Genomic DNA, 19,384 nt, shown 5'->3' on the forward strand with positions numbered 1-19,384 from the left:
ACTAAGGCTCATCAATCTCGAACGCCGGGAATTAAAAAACCAAAACAAAACCTCTTCTGCGTGTGTGTGAAGTCCACCGCCCTAAGATTTTGGGAAGACTCTTCTTCCCAAACAGGAAGAGATCCATTTCTTAGAAAGACGCGAAGTTAAGTTTCCTAAGGGGCTCGCGTCGGCGCGAGGGGAGGGCGGTCCCCGAGGGGCGGGCGGGCGCGGGTCCCCAGGGTCGCCCGCGCGCTGGGAGAGTAGCAGCGGCGCCCCGCGCCTCGGCTCGCGAGCTCGGGCCGCGGAGCACGGCCCCCATGGGGGCCCCGGCGCCCGGGTCTCCGCTCCCCACCTGATTGCGGCCCTTCCCTTCTCCTTCCCCGGCCCACTCCGCCGCCTCCCTCTCTCCCCCGCCCCCAGAGTCTCGTTTCAGTCATCCCTTTGTCCTTCCCCGGATTGGCAGGTTTTATTATTCCGCCTGAACAATCCGGCCGCCCAGTGGCTGAGGGTCGCTGACGTCGGCGGCAGAGCCGGGGAGTAGTTGGGATTTTGCTCTGTCAGTAACACATGTGTAAGCGCCGCGGAGGGAGCGAGCGAGCCGGCTAGAGGCCAGCGCTGCCGCCGCCGCCGCCGCCTCCTCCTCCTCCTCCTCCGAGCCGGGCAGCGGCAGCGGCCCCGGCAGCAGCCCGGGCAGCGGCGCAGGCTCCAGCGCGCCGGGCCCCGGCCGGCCGCAGCTCCCCGGCTCCCGCGTGCGCCCCCCTCCCGGCCTCCGCACCCGCCGCCGCCGCCGCTCCGGGGCTGTTGTCTCTGCGGCTGCTCCCCGGCTGGAGAGGCAGGAAGCTCGGCCGAGCGGCCACCGCCGCCAGCCCCGAGCGAGCCAGCGAGCGCGCGGGAGGGAGGAAGGCGGAGGAGGAGGAGGAGCGGGAGGCGCGCGGGCGGGGGCGGGGGCCGCCGGGCGGGGGAATATACAAAGTGAAGCCACATTGCCAAACTTGCAGCAGCGATTGCAGCAGTTGCTGCCGCTGCGCCGCGCCTGAAGCCGCGCCGCGCGGGCCGAGGGCTCCTGCAGCTGCTCGCGCGGAGCCGGAGGCGGAGGAGAACGCCGAGGACTGAGACTGACACTCCTGCTCTCGGCCGCCTGCCACTTAACGCGGGGCCCCCCCAACCCAGCCTCAGAGCAACGCTTTAAAAAAAAAAAAAAAAAACAGCCCTTAGCCCCCTCCTCCCCTTTCCTGCTTCTGCGAGAACATCCCCCCCCACTCCCTCCAGCTCCGCCAGCCAAGGCGCCCCTTCCTTGGAAGCCGAGCGGCTTCGCTCGCTTTTCGCCGCCGCCGCCTTTCGCAATATTGCAATATAGGGGAAAAGCAGGTAAGGGGACGGCTGGGGAGCCGCGGGCAAGGAGGGGGGAGAGGGAGGAGGGGGCCGATTTGGGCCCGGGCTGTTTTCTTTGGCTTCCTTCCCTTGACCGTCCCAAATTGCAAGTAAACAATACGTCGGCTTAGATAATGCGCGAGTCTGAAACTACCGAGGCCGGCCTGCGAGCTAGCACGGAGGGCAGCCAGCCCCGGGCAGCCAGCTTTGTAGCGGTTCCTGCTTACAAAAGGGTTCTTCTTGGAGACGGGGCTGGTGGGGACCTTGGAGGGGGGTGGGGATATTTTCAGTTCCTAAGGGAGAGGCAGGAGGTGCTTAAATGAGGGTTTAAGTATGAGAAGTAATGTGGGGGAAATAGTCACGACCCCCCCACCCCCCCAGTAAACACTATTTTTGAAACAGTGGCAGAAAGGATCTAAGTGAGCAGGATTCAGTATTGCTGGTTCTTTTCAAAAATTCCTCTTGGCTTATAAGTCTTTTGTTCCAATCCAGGAGAAATCCGGTGAATCACCTAATTAAAATCAAGACATGAATTAAGCATCCATTTTTGTACTACAAATTGCCAGCGCTACGTTTGTCCCTCCCCTGGTCTCCATTAAAAAACACCAGAGACGTTGTTAAAGAGGGGCAGATTTTGCCTCTAGCTGCCAGTTCTGCTTTCTATTTCACTGACTATCCCAGGACCTAAATTGCTTGGCTATGTAATTACTAGAGTATAAGCCTATTTAACTTAAAAGCTTTCTTTTTTTTCCAACTCTAAATGAAACTTGATGAGGGCCCGTCCTTAGTTATCAAGGGAGTCAGTTTCTGGTCAGTCCTCTTGATTCATCTCTTTTAGATTTAATCAGCATTAAGGTATTGCTTGTCCTTAAGAGCTTTAGCTAATGGGGTTACTGGATGCTTTTCTCAGTGTAATGTTTCCTTTTCAAAAAAAAATATACATATATATTTACCTCTCACCAAAGATGGGGGCGGGGAAGAGCTTGGAATCTCCTCCCTCCCTCTCCCCTTTTAAAAAGGAATTCGGAGCGATTAAAACGTTGGGGGAAACAGTTTAAAGACCTCGGGCAGGAAATGCAGATTCATTTGGGTTAGGGCTGAAATTGTAACAAAAAGCAATTCCTCGAGTAAATGCATCAGATAAATCAATTTACATAAAGGTATGATGCATTCGGATGAATGCAATGCTAATGGGTTTTAGAGTGGTCCTGTTTCCAAAGTCTCAGGGTTTTGTTACAGCTTAATTGGTGCAGTTCTTATTCTGGTTTATTGTGCGGTCACTGGACACACGTTCCGGGACTCTTTCGGAGGAAATGTGTTTAAAATCGGCCTATTTAAGGAACCCGAGTCCTTGTTTCGTTCCCTTCCCCTGGTTTTTTTGCAGCAGCCAAGTTGGGCCGGGGACAGGCAAAGTTCGCCCTCTCCCTTCTGAGGTATCAGCTGAATGTCTTGAGCAGATAGCCGGGAGCCTCAGGGGGAGCCTACACTCTCGGCTTACAGAGGACAAAGACAAAACAGGCTGCTTAATTGGCAGTAAATAACTTGATCTTTTTATAGAATAAGTGACTGGAGGAACACTAGGACTTTATTGGACTCAGGATTGGAGGCAACAAATTAATCGGTTTAGGCTAAGCTTTATAAATTGATTCCTATATTATACCCCAGTTGCCTCTCGTGACATTCATTAGAAAGAGTGGGGAATTTTTAAAAGCAGTTTTTGGTGACAGCAGGACTGGCTCGAATATAACTTGTGCATCCCTTAATAGTGCCTTCTCGCATATTATCTGTAACGCCCCCCCCCCCTTTGGAGGAACAAAGCTTTAGCATTTAAATTGCTGATCAAGGGCAGATTAGTGAGACCAAAGTGGAGAGTGTTTGTATAGGAAGTTAACAGGCATCCTAAAGTTCAATGATCTATTATTCTTGCCTGTGTCCTGAAAACCCAGAGAAAACACTCATTGATCTTCAAAATGAAATGAGATTTGGAACAATAATGGGAGATGGCGGTCACCACAATGGCATGTGAAAGGTGCTGTTTAAAATACGAAAAACCAGTTTCGCAACTTTACACACCGCACCCCCTCCCTCGCGTCCCCTCGCCTCCCCTCCCACCACCACGCTCTCCCTCTTCCCCTCTGCCGGTTTCTCCCTCCTTCCCTCCCTCCCTCCCTTTCAGAAAACCGAACTATTTCCAACTTGTGAACTGCAGCTGCACTTCCCAGGGCAGAGCTTGGGAGGGAACGTGGCTCCGGCGGGGGCCGCCTCCCCGCTCCCCTCGGCTAGCTCTCGGGGCTCGGCGGGGGCCGGGGAGGGGCCCGGCGCGGCGGTGGGTGGGTTTGACCCTCATTTGCTGGAGGCGGGCAGCGAAGGAGGGAGGAGGGGGCAGTGGGCGGAGGCGGGGGCTGGGAGGAGGCGCCGCGAGGGGTGGAGCGCGCCGCCGAGCCTCGCTCTCGGAGTTTTGACAGTACCCAAGCTGAAATTGTCAGCGGCGGCGAGCGCTGGAAAGTTGAGAGGAGCTCGTGGCCCCAGAACAAAGCTTGAGAAAAGTAAACAGGCGGCTGCTGCCGGCTATCCTCCCTCCTTCCCTCTCCCCCTCACCCTCCTGCGCGCCGTTGCCCTGCTGCTTCCTTCCAGCGGCTCTGGGGGTGGGGGGGGGGGGCACGGCTTTGCTCTCTCGCGCGGCGATTACCACTAACTTTTGCATCGCCCCTGTTTTGTCTTTCTCTCCCTGTCCCCTTCCCGCCCTCTGCAGACCATGGTGAATCCGGGCAGCAGCTCACAGCCGCCCCCCGTGACGGCCGGCTCCCTCTCCTGGAAGCGGTGCGCAGGCTGCGGGGGCAAGATTGCGGACCGCTTTCTGCTCTATGCCATGGACAGCTACTGGCACAGCCGGTGCCTCAAGTGCTCCTGCTGCCAGGCGCAGCTGGGCGACATCGGCACGTCCTGTTACACCAAGAGCGGCATGATCCTTTGCAGAAATGACTACATTAGGTAAGACTTGGCTGCTTCCCTTTAGATGGTGAGCAGAGCAATGGCAAGGCCAAAGGTTACCAAGGGTTTTAAGGAAAGGAACAGGATACCTGTGAGAATACGGTGTAACCTTCACCTCAAAAACCTGGTTGGTTCGATTTAAGGGGTTCGAGGAGCATGTGTTAATCTTTCAGTTTTTAATAATAAATTGATGGCAGAAGCCATACTAAGTAAAAACTCTTGTCCATCTGGTGGGACTGGGCTGTTAGGTGTGCAAAGGTTGGGCACTCTCCTGACCAGAATTTTAAGTGGTCTGCTCCAACTGGACCCTGAAAAGTGGGAGTTAGGCTGCTACCTTAAAGAAAGGTAGGGACCTACATAGAAACTCAGAGACAAAAGATTGCCTTAGAAATAAGTGTAGTTAGAAATGATTTGCCTATGGTGATGGCTAATTATATTTACATAAACTCTTTTAAACTTTTTTGAGTGGAAAACTGTGACTCATTCTTTGTGCTCCTTGTGAAAAATGCTGATTACCCATCAGTTTAAAAACTTGTAATTCTTCTCATAGTAAACTCCCTCCCTCTCCCCCCCTCAACAAAACATAAAAACCCTCAGTGGTAGTGTTTTTCTTTGTAGACTGTTAGTTGGAGGCTTGTAATGCTCAGTGTTAGTGTGTGGTTCGTGATGTAGAATTTGCAGGTTTTTCAGTTGAGGAATGTTCTGATTTTGGGTTGTTGTTGTTGTTTGTATCACTACTCTTGATTCCCAAAAGAGATTTAGGAAAAGAAGCTATAGAATTATACTAATCTTGCATTTTAAAGCAATGTATAGGAACATTCATATGCCTGTGTAAGCAGTCTTTTCCAACAAGTTTCAGTGCAATTAATGGAAAGAATTCAGGAGGTCAGGTGCCTATAGGATCTTTTCAGGTGAACTCAAGCTACTTAAACTCATTAATTTGAAAGGAGGCATTTGAAGGATTACACATTTAATTTGAGTAAATGGTTTGATAGACTGATGCACATGAATGCTTCTAGGAGGTGTTCTGTTTCAACATCCAGTAATTAAAAAAAAAAAAACAACAAAAAACCCACACGCACACCGTTGATACTAGAGAACCGTTGATATTAGAGAACCGCTCACTTTTACGAAGAATTGCATTCTAGTTAAATTTCTGTCCTAAACCGTTTTCTTTATAGAATATTAGTAGAAAACATTGCTCTCTTCAATGCGGGTGAATCAGTGGATGAGGTATTTTGTACAAAGTTTAGTTCCATTGTGATTCCCTCAACTCTGCATCTAAAAGTGCAGAAGATCCCAGTACAGTTCAGAGCTGAGTATGTGTATGTTTACCCCAGTAATTTCATTAATCTAAAATGATGGAGTAAAATGACATTTGGTTATTCCGATAATGCAACCTATGTCCACTCTGCTGGCATCCTTAATCAGCCAAGTAAAAGAAATATAGGACGGGAGAGGGCTTTTATTTTTAAATTAAGATGGCAGCATTAATTTCACTAAGTGTTCTTTTAGAAGTAAATGTTGGAAAATCAGCAGGAGCATGGGTGTAATGCTTTCTGGTCCTCCTTCCAAGCAATGCCAGGAGCTTTGACAGTATTGTAATTAAATAGAGAGCAAAACTGGTAAGAAGGCAGGGTAGCTTAAAGTGCAAAAATTGACTGTTCAGATGCGGTGAATGGTACAGATTCACCTCATCTCCAAGTGCTTTCGAGAAAGCCTTCGCTTCTGATTACCACTAATTAAAAAGAAGATGGGTCCACTTGCATTCCCTCAAGACAAGTTTAGGCAAGTGGCTTTCTGGGAATCGGCTCCTTTCCCTATTCTTGGGACCAAATATAAATGCCCATTTGGTGTTTTCAACTGGCTTAATGGAGCAATGGAGGATGTGTGCCCAGCCCCGCGCCTTAATTAATTGGGTCCGTATTCTCTCTTTTTTTCCTCTGATTTTGAAAACTGGAGCCAGGCTTGCTCTTGAACTAGATGCTAAACTGAGAACCTTAGATCTCTCCAGGGAGAGAGGAGTTATAGCTCAGTACCAAATTGATCATGGCCTCCCACTCTGCTCAGGGCTCATCAGCTGCTGAGCTCCCCCACCTCCAGGCTGAGGAATCTCTGAAGTCTTCCTTCAGTGTTCCCTCCCTCTGCCGATCAAGATGCCGGAAGGGTGGGAAGGTGAGGAGGCTCGCGCGGTCCTTTTCCTCTCAGCTACTCCCTCCCCAGTACCCCCCCCCCCACCCGCTCCAGGCCCACTTGTTGGAGGAGCTTTGAATTCTGCAAGGGTGGCCACCGAAGAGCGGAGTAATTCGCTTGCCAGACGCCAGGTGAAGGGGATCCTTGGGCACCTCCGCCCGATTGGGACCACAGAGCGATCTATTAAGGGGCTTTAAACTGACTTTGAGGTGTGATCTTTTGAAAACTACCAAGATATGGCTAAAAAGCTGCGGGGAAGCAGGGCCGGGAAGGTGGTGGTGGTGGTGGGGATGGGGGGGGGGGCACTGCTTTTCCCTAGTCCCTTCCCCCTGCGTGACCCGGTGTTGATTGGGCAGAACTGGTCTTCTGCCGCCTCTCCCTCCAAGATTTCAGATAAAGCCGCTGCCTTGCTGCAGCGAATCCGCACAATTAAAAGCTTTAATTAGTGGCTCCTCCATTTTCTTAGTTCTGATGGGCTTTATCTAATGAGATCTGGTCTCTGGCTTAGATCTGCTCCGAATGACGTGTCCGCAATGAATGAGAGCTGCGTCGCAAACAAAACATTTAATTAACAAAATTGGCCTCTAAGAGAGGGAGAGGAAGACGGGGGGGGGGGTGTGGAGGGGAAGGGGGAGGGTGGATCTTAAAGGGGCCAACGCCTGCCCACCCCCGCTACAAAAGTCGGCGAACCTTGTAACTGTCCCCTCTTTCCCTACCCCCAGCTTCCGACCCCCCAGCTCTATCCAAGCGCCACCAAGTAGCGTTCGAAACTCTTTTCCTCGAACCCTTCTTCCTCCACCCCTATCTCGGGCCCGAAGACTGGCGCGGAAAGTGCAGCGAAAGGAGGAAGTTCGGAGACCGACGGGTGGGGCCCCAGGTCCGGGGAGGGCGAGGAAACGCACCGGAAGCCCGGGTGGAGGTCCTCGGCGAGCCCTTTCTCGCTTGGGCCCCACCGGGCTCAGCGCCGCCCGAGGCCGCGTTCGAGGCGTCCTACGGGCCGGCGGCCTCGGGCCCGCGAGGGGGCGAGCGCAGGGCGGGAGCCGTGCGAGCCTTCGCTCTTTCTTTCCCCCGGCTCCTCTCGGGCGTTCACGTGGCGCCCGCAGCCGCAGTGAGCGCCGCGCGGCCAGTGGTGGGGGTCCCGGGCGGGGGGGTTGGGGGTGGTTGATGGTAGAGGGTGTGTTTGGGGAGGGGGTAGCGTTAGGAACCGAGGCGCCGCCAGACATCGAGTTCATTTCCCTGGTAATCAACAGCAAGCTGCTATATTCAGAGAATGCTGTCCCTTTAATTGAACAGGCTAGGTAATTAAATGGCACTTTTCCAATAGGACGTGCTAGGTAAATCTAATAGTTGGTTATTTAATATCACTTTGAAGTCTGCCCACTCAAGCACAATGACAGCACAGGAGCATGTGAACTATTAGCTAGGAAAAAAAAAAAACCCAGGATCTCAAAAATTAATTAAATCGCATGCAATTTAGGGGGAACGTTTATCTTGATTTGTCATAACAGAATTAATTCAAGGCCTCCAATTCACTTGGGGGCAGATCTGTTACTCTGAATTAACCAAGCGTAATTTGGCTGATTTTTTTTTTTTTTCTCCCTCCCCTCTCTAATGCAGCAATTGCGATTATTCACAGCCCCCCTCTTAAGTATCAATAGCTTCTGGTGCTTTTAAGGTGCTTGGTCTCTAGTTATTCCTTAGTACCTTTAATGGACTTGGCTCCAGGCATAATTTCTGGGTTGCATTTCTTTGTTACATTTAATATAGCTGGTGCAGAATTTAGATTAAATATAGGAACCTGCTGGAAAACCAATTGCTTCTGGATCAGTAGCTGTGGATGTGCATTTTTCTCCTCAGATAGGATGCTGATATTTACTTGCAGGTACAAATGTATACCTTTCAGCCATACTTTTAAAAACGCACCTCTCCTTGCCTGAAAGCAGTTTAGAAAACACAGGTAGCGCGCCATATTGCATGTATTTGGCTTGAAGTAATAATGCAGTTGAAAATAAGCCCACCTATGGGTCATTGAAGTTACTAAAAGATGCTAAGCATTATTACTAAACTAAAAATACAACTGCTGTCCATCTCTTCATGTCAGCAAGGAGAGTTGGAGCGGAGCTGGTGAGCGGTACTAACACTACATGGCGTTTTTCATATAGGAGCAAAGCACCTTTAAAGTGCAGAGGTTTGGTGCGATTTCTTCCTTTCTTTTCCCTTTTCCCCATATAAGGAACCTCTTGATGTTTGTGATTGATTGCATTGCCCAAATGCTGAAATATTAACGACCTTCTTGGACTGAGGACCCAAAGAAAGGAAACTGAAACCGATTCTGTCATCACAATTAAAGACTCCCCTGGCTTTAATTAGCCTGACCTGGGGTATATCTCCCCATTGCTTGAGTTAAAGAGAAAAGAGCCCATTATAGTCCAGTCTGAGACCGATAGCTACTTAATTGAGCACCTAAAGCCTCGAGCCTTTTAAATCAAACACTGTCCTGGACAGTCCCCCTGGTTAGATAATTAACTCTACAGCATACAGAAACGTTGTAAAAAAAAGAAAAAGTAAAAAGAAAAGAAAACCACACAACTTTTCAGAAAAAGGGTGGAATTCTAATGGTAGCCTTCGTCTATGGTAAAAGGGGATTAAAAATGTATATAGACATGTAAGTTGTTCTGTTCTGAGGCAGCATGAAAGCTGTAGACGTGGAAAGATCTTAAACCCCATTAATAATGTTGTTCAATAGCACATCAGTCCCGGGTAGATTGTGGTCATTTTCAAACTTTGTAACTGTAATTTCTGACACTTTAGGAATCCCATGATTTTGTGGCTGATTGTTCCCTGAAAGGTTATGAAAGTGGCACTGGAGAAAATAGGATGTATGAAAAGCTTTTGGATTACATACGACTGCCCTGATTATTAAAATACACTTAGTTGTGGAAGACATACAACCGACTTTACTCAGGGTGAATTGTTAAATAAATGAACACTTAGGCTGGGTAATCAGATCGGTACTGTGAAAGGGTATTTTTGAGATGGAGTGTCACGGTGTACCTGTTGGTAGTGGCAGCCATAATTATAGACTCTTATCCATTAAAATACTTCTGAGTTGCTGTTAGAGGATATTTGGTCCTTAGCTGTAGTAGGATTCTGTTCCCCATCCCCATTATCTACACCCTCCCTACCTTTATCCTCAGCATGTATTCAGCCACATCGACATGTTTTTAACTTTATTTTTACTCAGATTGTTTGAATTCGGTACTCCTCTTGAGGATTGGAAGAGCCCTGCTGTTGACTATAAACTCTTTGCCCATGGCCACGCTAATTCTCTGGCCGTCCTGCCCTTCTGAGAACCCCCCCCCCCCCGCCCCCGGCAGCAGTGACAACCCACACTCAACACTCGAGAAGGGTGCTGGAGGTGAGACACCAGGAGGTCCCCATCAGTGTTCCTGAAGTGGTCCAGCATTAGGAGACGGCAGGCCAGTGGCCCTGAGCTCCCACACGGTGTGGTCCTGTGGCTAGAGGTCCTGACAGTGTATTATTTCAGCTTTCTCTGTGTAACTGTTCTGATTCTGCAAGAACGTGTCAATGTGTCGTGGATCTCAGACTAATTAGTTTTGAAATGGAGTTTTGATTGAACTCTTCAAATCGATGCTGCTGCAAAATTTGTTTCTCGGGCTTCCTATTAAAAGCCATCTTAAGGGGCAGTTTTACTACTCTCCCTGTCGTTCAGTCGATACATTTAATAACAACTTACAGGCTATTTTCAATAAAGTGGCGACAGCAAATTAGTAGTTTGAACATGACAAGCCTCTTCTGCAAGACCAGATTCTGAAAACACAAAGCAATTATTTTTATATAGAGGCATGCCGCAATCATTCAGATTACGGGGTGTTCTATAGGAACATGTCTCCTGGTTTGACACAAACTGCATTTTATGACTTTATTTGGACAAGGAGGAAATGCAAATACTAATATTTATTATGACACTAATATGTTAATTTGTAAGTCCTATTACGTTGTTTTTCATTGTTGAAAAGTGCTTCTCTGACCCTGCTTACTTGTTCCGATATCACCTTTCAATGTGAAATCATTTTGGTCTGTTTAATAAATATTTGTGGATATTAAAAAGGGAAGCCCAAAAGCAAATAAAGCTTCCCAGCTTGAGTCTACAGACATCATAAAAGCCAAAGTTCGGTATTCATTAAAATATTTTGTTGTGCCCATGGAAGGATATTAGGAATTACGTATATATTTTTCTTCAGTACACCACACTTCCTTGAGCTTTCCCCTCCTCTACAGCCTTCTCCTTCTCCCCCTCCTCCCCCTATGGCAGATGTTGTGGTCTCATTTGATTGCATAGGAAAACTGCAGTGATACAGCAAACACCCAGAGAGATATGATGACAAATGGGTCCAGATCCCGGTAAATTACTTTCTGCTCAAATCGAAATTTCATTCAGTTTGTTGCTAGCAGAGATGAAGTAATCTAAATTGTGGACTCAGGAGCAGATAGAGGGAAGTTGGAGCAAGCATTTCATTATCAAGAGAGAGAGAAGGTTAGGATGAAAGAGATGAGCAGAGGCAAATCTTAAGTGTTGACACCATGATTGAAAAGGTTAACCCATACACATTATATATCAACCTGGATAGCAGAGAGTTTCTAATGGAAAGTCTGCACTGATGGAGGTTTACGGGAGTTTCAATACACTGAGCATGATGTCTTCTTAGATATACAATCAAATCCTCTTAACCCTTTTGATGACTCATATCTCAAGATATGATTAAAGTACAAAAGAGTTCTTCATATAATTTCAAGGACACAATGCATTTAAACTCCAGTCATGAATTGTATCTTTTTTATGATGAACCCAGTAATCTGATAAAATGTGTGTAGAACAGAATTGTTTTGTATTTGCTGGAGGTGTAAGTCAATATTTTGATTAAATCCGGGGCATCTCTTCCTCTGCGGTAGGCAGAAGTTAGCTGTGGCCCCCCAAAAAGGATTTTTCCCGGATTATATAAATCACTCCTAAAATTTGAAGCCTGAGTCAGAATTCAGCCTCTCATCAAATGCATTTCAAAGGGAGGGCCAGAGGCCAGGGGATGTCTTTCGTTCTTTTTCTTTGGTTTCGGGTTATTCATTGGTGTCCCCCGTCATCTTTGTTGCAGGTTATTTGGGAATAGCGGTGCCTGCAGCGCTTGCGGACAGTCGATTCCTGCGAGCGAACTCGTCATGAGGGCCCAAGGCAATGTGTATCATCTGAAGGTAGCATTTGCCCCTCCTGTCTTTTAAAAAGAATCCTACCTTTCCTACGCGCCTTTTTAAAAAGAATCCTACCTTTCCTACGCAGAAACAAAGCATTTCTCCTTAAACTCTGTTTCCTCAAGCCGTAGACACTAAAGGGATCTACTGAAGTTGTAGCTTGGCCGTGATTAGTAGTACATACTCGCCCCCCCCCACACACCCCCCTACCCCCCACATCCCCGAAGCACACATGTACCGGTTTCTCCCCCCACCCCCCCTTTAGCCTGATCCAGTTGATTGCGTTCGGGCTTCCTGTTTTCTGGAATCCTGTCAAAGGAAGAAAAACTAAACCCTAAGTGGCTCTGTACTTGACGGATACTTGCTTACGAACAATTTATAAACTTGTGACAAAAAAGGCTTAATTTGTACTCGTTTTCAGTGGGTTTGCTTTTCTCTTTTCAGTGTTTTACATGCTCTACCTGCCGGAATCGCCTGGTCCCAGGAGATCGGTTTCACTACATCAATGGCAGTTTATTTTGTGAACATGATAGACCTACAGCTCTCATCAATGGCCATTTGAATTCACTTCAGAGCAATCCACTACTGCCAGACCAGAAGGTGAATACGTAGCAGCTGCTAATAAGCTTTATTAGAGTGAGCTGGAAGGTTCAACCTTCGAGGGAGTTCTCCTGGGCGGATGTGTTTTCGTGTGCCCTTTAAAGAAATGTAGACGACTCGTACGTACAGGGTTCAGAAATAGGAATATCTACTGATTAAATTGTGAATCTTCTGTAGTTCCAAAAAGACCCTGACTTAGTTATATGTGTAGCCTCCCCAGTGTTGAACGGAGGGTTATCAATGCTAAGTCAAAGCATAAAACTTCCATATAACCGGTTGGTTTTCCCACTTGACAGTTTTGAAATTCAGAAGTACGCTGGGAATAGGTGATTGGGGGAGGCAAATTAGAGCATTTATGGTAGAAAAAGGGAGTAAATGTCTTTATCATGAAAGAATGATTTCTGCATCGGTTGTAGCAATCCCGGACACCTGCCTTCCAAACCCAGTTTACCGTGCTGTTTTGAGAAGAGCAGTTTTACAAACATTGTGTAATTCCAGAGGGGGGGGGGGCGTTTTTGTTGATTGGTATATATAGTCTTATAAAATTTGAAGAAGTTACGACTTTTAAGACAGAGTTCCAGGTTTTGGCTAATCACTTTGGGCCACGAATCGCTCCACTGAAGATTATGTATCTCGAGTCTCGAACCACAACTGGAAAGTTTTTGGACCCGAGTTAAAAGTGAGGATATTTTATACAGTTGTTCAAGTCACTTCAGAGGGAAAATGGTGATCAACAGTTGTCCAGCGCCCCGCCCCTCCCCCCCCCCCCCGCCCCAGTACTGGATAGTTTTAGATCTATTTTAATCTCCTTAATAAGTCCTATAGCTATGCAAGTGAGTGCATTTTGATAACTGCTGTGCCTAATTTGTAACAATTACTGTCAACCTTCAGTTAAGAGACTGTTCATTCCACACTGGCCCAGAAAAGAGTGAAATGTATGACTCGTGCGCATAATTTTATTCACATCATATTTCATACTGATTATGTATTGATGACATTGATTCATTTACTCTTTACAGCGCCACTTGCATGGATATTAAATCTTATTGACCACAGATGAATTTTAATTTCAGATTGGTGATAGATTTTTCCATCAGCTCTGATAGTATGTTTGACTTTTTCATCATTAACCCAGGCAATCACACAGCACTGAGTTATTGCATTGAAACAAAAAGTGCACACTTCACTTGGTAATTCTTTATGGATTTACAATAGGAACTTCATTAATGTCTGTTGTAAGGATCACACACAAAAAAAAACATTTATCTGCAAATAGGAATATAGCAAGCTTCAAAAGGCTCAGGAAAAAATATTAGACTTCTTTGTCTTCTGTAATGCATTTTCTTAATGCTGTGTGTGGGGAAAATGACTAATATTTGAAAACTTTTTACCATTTAAAATTATACTGCCATGTTTTAATGCTGATTTTTATCATTTTCCCTTACTCAAATTTATGGCCTAAGTTTAAATTTATTTTCCATTTCTTTATTAAGTAAATGTCAATTATATCAAAATAGGCACACTTTTCTTTGTTTAATTTACTAATATGGGAAGCTATGTAGCATACCATTTTAAGAATAGAAGTCTAATTTTTTATTGCAGATGAACCAGTCACCATCGATGAGGCATTTTAAGCTTCGTTAAGGAATGCCAGTACATATAAATACTTACTTTTTTATTTTTTGAATTGTAAAGAAGTGAATCTATAGGGCAGAGTTGAGAACAATGGACAGGTAACACATATTTTGAGATAACCATTTCAATGTAGAGGCAAAGCCATTTCCAATTATACTTGGGAGCAAAAAAAAAAAAAAAAAGGCAACAAAAGAAATGTGCTAGGAATAAAATGGTTGATCTCTTCCTCATCCCCTCCCATGTAAAAGCGTAGTTTTTTGCAAGTTAGATCTTAAGTTTGTTGCTGGCTTTATACCATTTCTTTCTCTGACTTAACAAAGTATAAGAAATGATTGTTGCAGCTCACCACCTTGTAGCGTGAGGATTCAGGGACATGGAGACAAGATGGAAAACGGAGCCAGCTGTGCAGTGCTGCATACAGGCAGTAGCCACATTCGCTTGGGACTAAGTGCACAGGGCATGTAGCGAATAGGAGCAGGGTCTCCCCAGTGCTGTCTCATTGGGTACAAGATGACGTAAGTTGAGAGGTTTCAGGGAGGAAAGCTGGAGAAACATCTAGTTTGCATGGTTATAAGATTGCATGTATTGTGCCTTTCAGATGAGTCTTCTGTTTTGCACACTTTTTTCAGGATGGGAGAGGTAGGATGTTTGGTTTGGATCACAGAACATAGTAGGCAACCAGAAAGAACCAACTGGTATATCCTTCCTTAATGTTGGAAGCCAAAAATAGACAGGTGGCCTTCAAAAATTAATAGCTCTTAAAGGGCAGAGGGAAGTATAACTTAAGGATATGTTCTTGTCAGACATTGGTAAGAAGCTGTGTTTTGGGGGTGATGTTAATTAAGAACATTTCCCCATTGGCATAAATGTCTCACAGATTTGCCCTCGGTGCTCAGCTTGCCACGAGCACAGTCAATTCACAAGGTGGTTTTTGTAAATAAAGGTTTTGGACAAGCTGAACGTGGTCCGGAGAGATACTAATGAGAGGGCAAGGGGAAAGAGGTAATGAAAACACACTTCCTGGTGGAACGTAAACTGCCTTTTGGACCTAGAGAATGCTTGACAATTATTTTCCCAAATCCCTGTGGCGTTTCCTTTCTGGAGGAGATGAGATGGGGAGAAATGACAAACTGCCCCACTTTATTATTTTCTTCTCTCCTCATCCTCCATATTTTTGGTAGGGAAAACTGGACATCAGTTTTGGCCGCTTTCCTTTTATTCACTGAACCAATTAGGTTTTTAGTGCATGATGCATGATAAAAATAGCCAAGCTCCTCTGGCTTAAAAGTAATGAGTTGATTATTTATACACCCCTTCTTTAAAGGCAGCTAATTGTATAGAAAGCATAGGTCCCCATCATCTGGTCCCTTTAAACTTTTATTCTCCTGAAATTTGTTGCCAGTGTCTGGGATGTGTAGTTTAGCTGTTGTTCTGCATCATTGGCTTTGGTATATCCTGAGAAAAAATAATTTTGAGTTTATAAATCCTGTAGTGTCCTGAGTGAAATCTCAGACCACTAGTGTTCAAGGATCTACAAAATTTTATAGTCTGTATCATTTAAAGGAGGCTGGGCCGTCCTCAGGAGAATACTGCCTTCTAGAGAGTTAACGTAAATACAATCAGGAATTGTGGTTAATTTTTTTTTTCCTAATTTTTATCTGCTCTGGAATTATTTCTTCCACTCGAGTGGCTGTTTGGTCTAGAATTATCTGCGCTTTTCAGTAAAATATGAGCTCACATCTCTGTAGTTGGAGGAAAATTTAGCAAGTGTTCTAGTTTACGTATCACCCCGCAATTCCCCTGTAGTTACATAATTGGTGTTGTGTGTGTCCATCGTAGAGGACATTTGATGCTCATTTATTAAATATGCTCGCTGGCTGCCACCGCATCTTTGTTCTGGACAGACAAATTACCTTTCTCACACTGAGCTTCCACTCTGGGGAATTAAGCCTCCACCACTTTAATTAGCTTGGAAGTGGGGGGTTGCAGTTCCTAATAGACTTCAGGCTTTATAGTAAGTTAGGGAAAGGGTGAAATGAGAACTTCCTGGGAAGCTCAAAATGTCATTTAAAAACCATGAAAACCTAATATATATTATTTCATTTTGGTAATTGCAAACCGATTGTATTTGATGACTGGATTATCATTTCTAACTTAGACATGAAAGTTAGACTTCCCTTGAACTATGTTTTTTGATCGAGTACAAGTCATTCACATATCACATATGTTTGATTCATATATATTTACAATAGTTATGTAATACTAAGTGACATAGCAGATAGATACTAAGTGAAAAGTAGTATCTGAATATTTGTATGTATGTGGGTGTGCATGTATGTGTATATATGTTTACCTTATACCCACATATACATATATATTTCAACCCATAACCTTTAGGCTGAGAAGGACATGGGTGAGTGGATGTCATGTGGGGAAATCAGAATGATCACTGCCAATATTTAGCTTTTATTACATGCCAGGCACTGTTGAAAGTGCTCCATCTGTATTTTATATAATCCTTGTAACAGCCTTATTATCCCCACTTTCCGGATGAGGAAACTGAGACCCAGAGTAACTTTGCCAGAGGTCACACAGTTGAGCATATTACACCAAAACCTCCTTGTGGGGCACTTGGCTCTGCATGTGCATTTATGATGCTCCTACTAGGTGAGATGTAATTCATTCTTTTTAGAAGAGAGTTCAGCAATTAATTGTAGAACTTTACACCAGAAACTTTATGAAAGTCCATTTATTGTCTCATTTTCTCTGCTAGTAAAACTGCAGAAAACGTTATGCTTTAGTTCTTCGCTGCTGGAGTAAGCGTAGAAAGCCTCCATCAAGTCACAGTTGGAAAGTAATCTAATAAAAGAAGATTAGTGAACGTAGAGGAGACAAAAGCACTCATGTTTGAGTTTAATATCTCAAATTGAGCATTTTAGCTAAGATGCCCGTTTGTATTTCTTGCAGGTCTGCTAAAAGGTCAGAGGAATGCAGAATGCGTGCCTTCATCTCAGATTTTGTTCATCACAGGCGAATCCCATGCGTCTTCAGTAGACAAGTCACCTTTGTAGCTAGCCCCAGTGCCGGCGCCATGCATTGCACCTTCTTTAGTCTTGATTGCCCTTCCCGCATTTATTGGTGTATTAAAATGACTGAATATGAACATTAAGGACTCCATGAACCTGGGCTAATGGGAGACTGTAGAGAAAATGAAAAAAGATCCACCGGAGGACATCTTTGGGGGGGGGGAGGGAGCTTGGGAGGAGGGAAATGACTAATGAAGCTAATTAAAAGAAGCATTCAAATCTGCTTTCTACCCTCATTAACAATTAGCAGGGCACTGGCCAGAGTTTGTACCCTGTGTTTTACCTTAACAACATTCTATTTGCTCTTTGTATATTTAAGTGTTGTAAGGAAATGTGTTTCAATCAAAACTGAACATGAGATAAAGGAAAGAGATGTGGCTTTTGTGATATTCTATCACAAACACTTTTATGTATCTCTGTAAAATACAATGTATGTATGCATGTAAGTGTTTTCGTCCTAATGTTGCTACTTCCATGGCAAAGGAAAAAAAAGAACGAAAAAAAAAAGAAAAAAAATTGGAAAAAAAAATCAGGCTCATAGCAGCTACTGTGTAGAAATTTCCCCCTACTTCTAATTTGCTGAATGAAGAAGAAAAATCTTTTATTTGTGATATTTTCAGAGACATTTGCTCTAGTATGGTGTATTTAAATAATAAAAACTTAAAAATTCGATGGAGTTTGGATTTAAACACTGCTTTTTCTCTTCTGTATTTTGAAAATTTAGTAAGTTTGTTTGATACCAACTTCGTCGAGGGAGGGTGGTACGTATATTTATTTAGCTCTGGGCCAATAAGGTTTTCTTCAAATTAACCATTGCCATTTTTGGCAGGGTTACAAAGCAAATGTTTCTAACGGAGTCCTTTTTATAAGTTCTGAATATTCTGGTAACTTAAGCACTTCATTACACTCCTATATCACAGTGAATCTTTTGTGTTTATATATAAATATTTGTTCGATTCTTCAGCTATTCTGTTGATTCTTTCTTCCTCAGTAGGAAAGCCTTGGGTATTGATGAAAAGCATGCTAAAGACTGTGATATCACCATTTTGTTCTCTTCCCCAAGTTTCTGGCTTTTGAAGGAAATAGCATTTCTAAACCATACCTGTACATATTGTGAAGTTTCTTGAGTCGTTAGGGACGCAGAGCTCTTGTACAGACGTCTTCAATGGGTGAAGCAGCCATTTCCTGGTGAGCTTTTAGACTCCTGTGGTCTGCTGTACGATTTGTTTACTTGGTTTTGCTCACACTCCTCTGTCGGCTCTGTCTTTCCATATGTTTGGGGTAGGATTTGGATTTCACTTAGTAGTCATCTTGAGATAGTCAGTGGCTAGTTCTGGGCTGCAGCGTGTCCCCAACAGCACTTGCATTGCATGCAGTGGTCCCCTGTGGAAAGCATGTGCAGGCCAAGGACTCGGGGCGGGGGCGGTGTGTGTGTGTGTGCCCATGGCCAGTGTTAGAAGGAGGAAAAAGCCAAAGAGGCTGCACTACTACTAGGCTTGGGAGCAAATCTCAACTACAACTTCGATCACAGGTTCCTAAAACCAGGTGTGTGTATAATGCTACTTTAAATATCCTTTCTAAAAACGGCATTTGTTTTCTTTTCTCTTGTTCCAGAAAAGCTCCCAACATAGACCTCTCAGAACAGGTTATATAGAGAGAAATAGCTCAGTACATCTCAGCTAGCAGTCAGCTTCCGTTTGGGATCTTCTGCTTTCAAAGACTGTCACAGTCCGGGAAGAAAAAATCAGTTGCTCAAAACTATGACCCTCCTATAGGAGAATTGAAAGGTAGAGAGTTAAAGTGAATAGTACTATTAGAGCTTTATGAAAAGAAAATGCAAGAAAAAGAAATGAACAAAATCACAGAACAGTATCTGTTTTGAGTTAAATCCTTGGGGAATTTCTAGGAAACCAGTTCTTGTTCTTAAATTTTTTTTTTCCCCCTTTAAGATACTTTAAAGGAATGTGGACTCTTCAGGACAGAAAGGGAGAGATATGTTAATAAGAATGCAAGCATCCTCTCTATTCTTTTTGGTGTAAGCACTCATGTCCCATATAGTGCAGAAATTCAAAGGGGATAGTTAATAACTTTTAGTAAGTAATACAGTGTGGCATTTGGTGATGTGAAGGGCTCAGGTCATTAAAGACTTTAAATGAACTATTATATGACTGGCTCCTCAAGCACTGCTGCATATTTAATAACGAGCTTCTAAAAGCATTTCTTAAGTTGCAGACCTATAAGATTACAAATGTCACTCATGT

General features: G+C 44.8%; 2 protein-coding genes across 4 annotated transcripts; one reads left to right on the forward strand and one right to left on the reverse strand.

Moving 5' to 3' along the window:
- Positions 1-451: 451 nt before the first annotated feature.
- LOC118356886 (WAS/WASL-interacting protein family member 1-like) lies at positions 452-4,057 on the reverse strand. The gene is made up of 4 exons (XM_035727053.1): positions 3,952-4,057; positions 3,822-3,889; positions 1,508-1,646; positions 452-1,362 (listed from the first exon to the last, which is right to left on the reverse strand). The coding sequence occupies exons 1-4, from the start codon at positions 4,055-4,057 to the stop codon at positions 452-454; spliced, it is 1,224 nt and encodes a 407-aa protein (XP_035582946.1).
- Positions 1,188-17,799, forward strand: LMO4 (LIM domain only 4). 3 transcript variants are annotated; one of them, XM_027608492.2, is made up of 6 exons: positions 1,212-1,350; positions 3,300-3,382; positions 4,106-4,344; positions 11,709-11,805; positions 12,247-12,402; positions 17,005-17,799. In XM_027608492.2, the coding sequence occupies exons 3-6, from the start codon at positions 4,109-4,111 to the stop codon at positions 17,011-17,013; spliced, it is 498 nt and encodes a 165-aa protein (XP_027464293.1). In that variant the 5' UTR covers positions 1,212-1,350; positions 3,300-3,382; positions 4,106-4,108; the 3' UTR covers positions 17,014-17,799. The 3 variants fall into 3 exon arrangements, with proteins under 3 accessions (XP_027464275.1, XP_027464293.1, XP_027464285.1); XM_027608474.2 differs by lacking the exon at positions 3,300-3,382 and having other exon boundaries at positions 1,188-1,350; XM_027608484.2 differs by lacking the exons at positions 1,212-1,350; positions 3,300-3,382 and adding an exon at positions 3,727-3,899.
- The last annotated feature ends 1,585 nt before the right edge of the window (positions 17,800-19,384 follow it).

Source organism: Zalophus californianus, chromosome 4 (genome assembly GCF_009762305.2).
Source record: "Zalophus californianus isolate mZalCal1 chromosome 4, mZalCal1.pri.v2, whole genome shotgun sequence".
Taxonomy (NCBI): Eukaryota; Metazoa; Chordata; class Mammalia; order Carnivora; family Otariidae; genus Zalophus; species Zalophus californianus.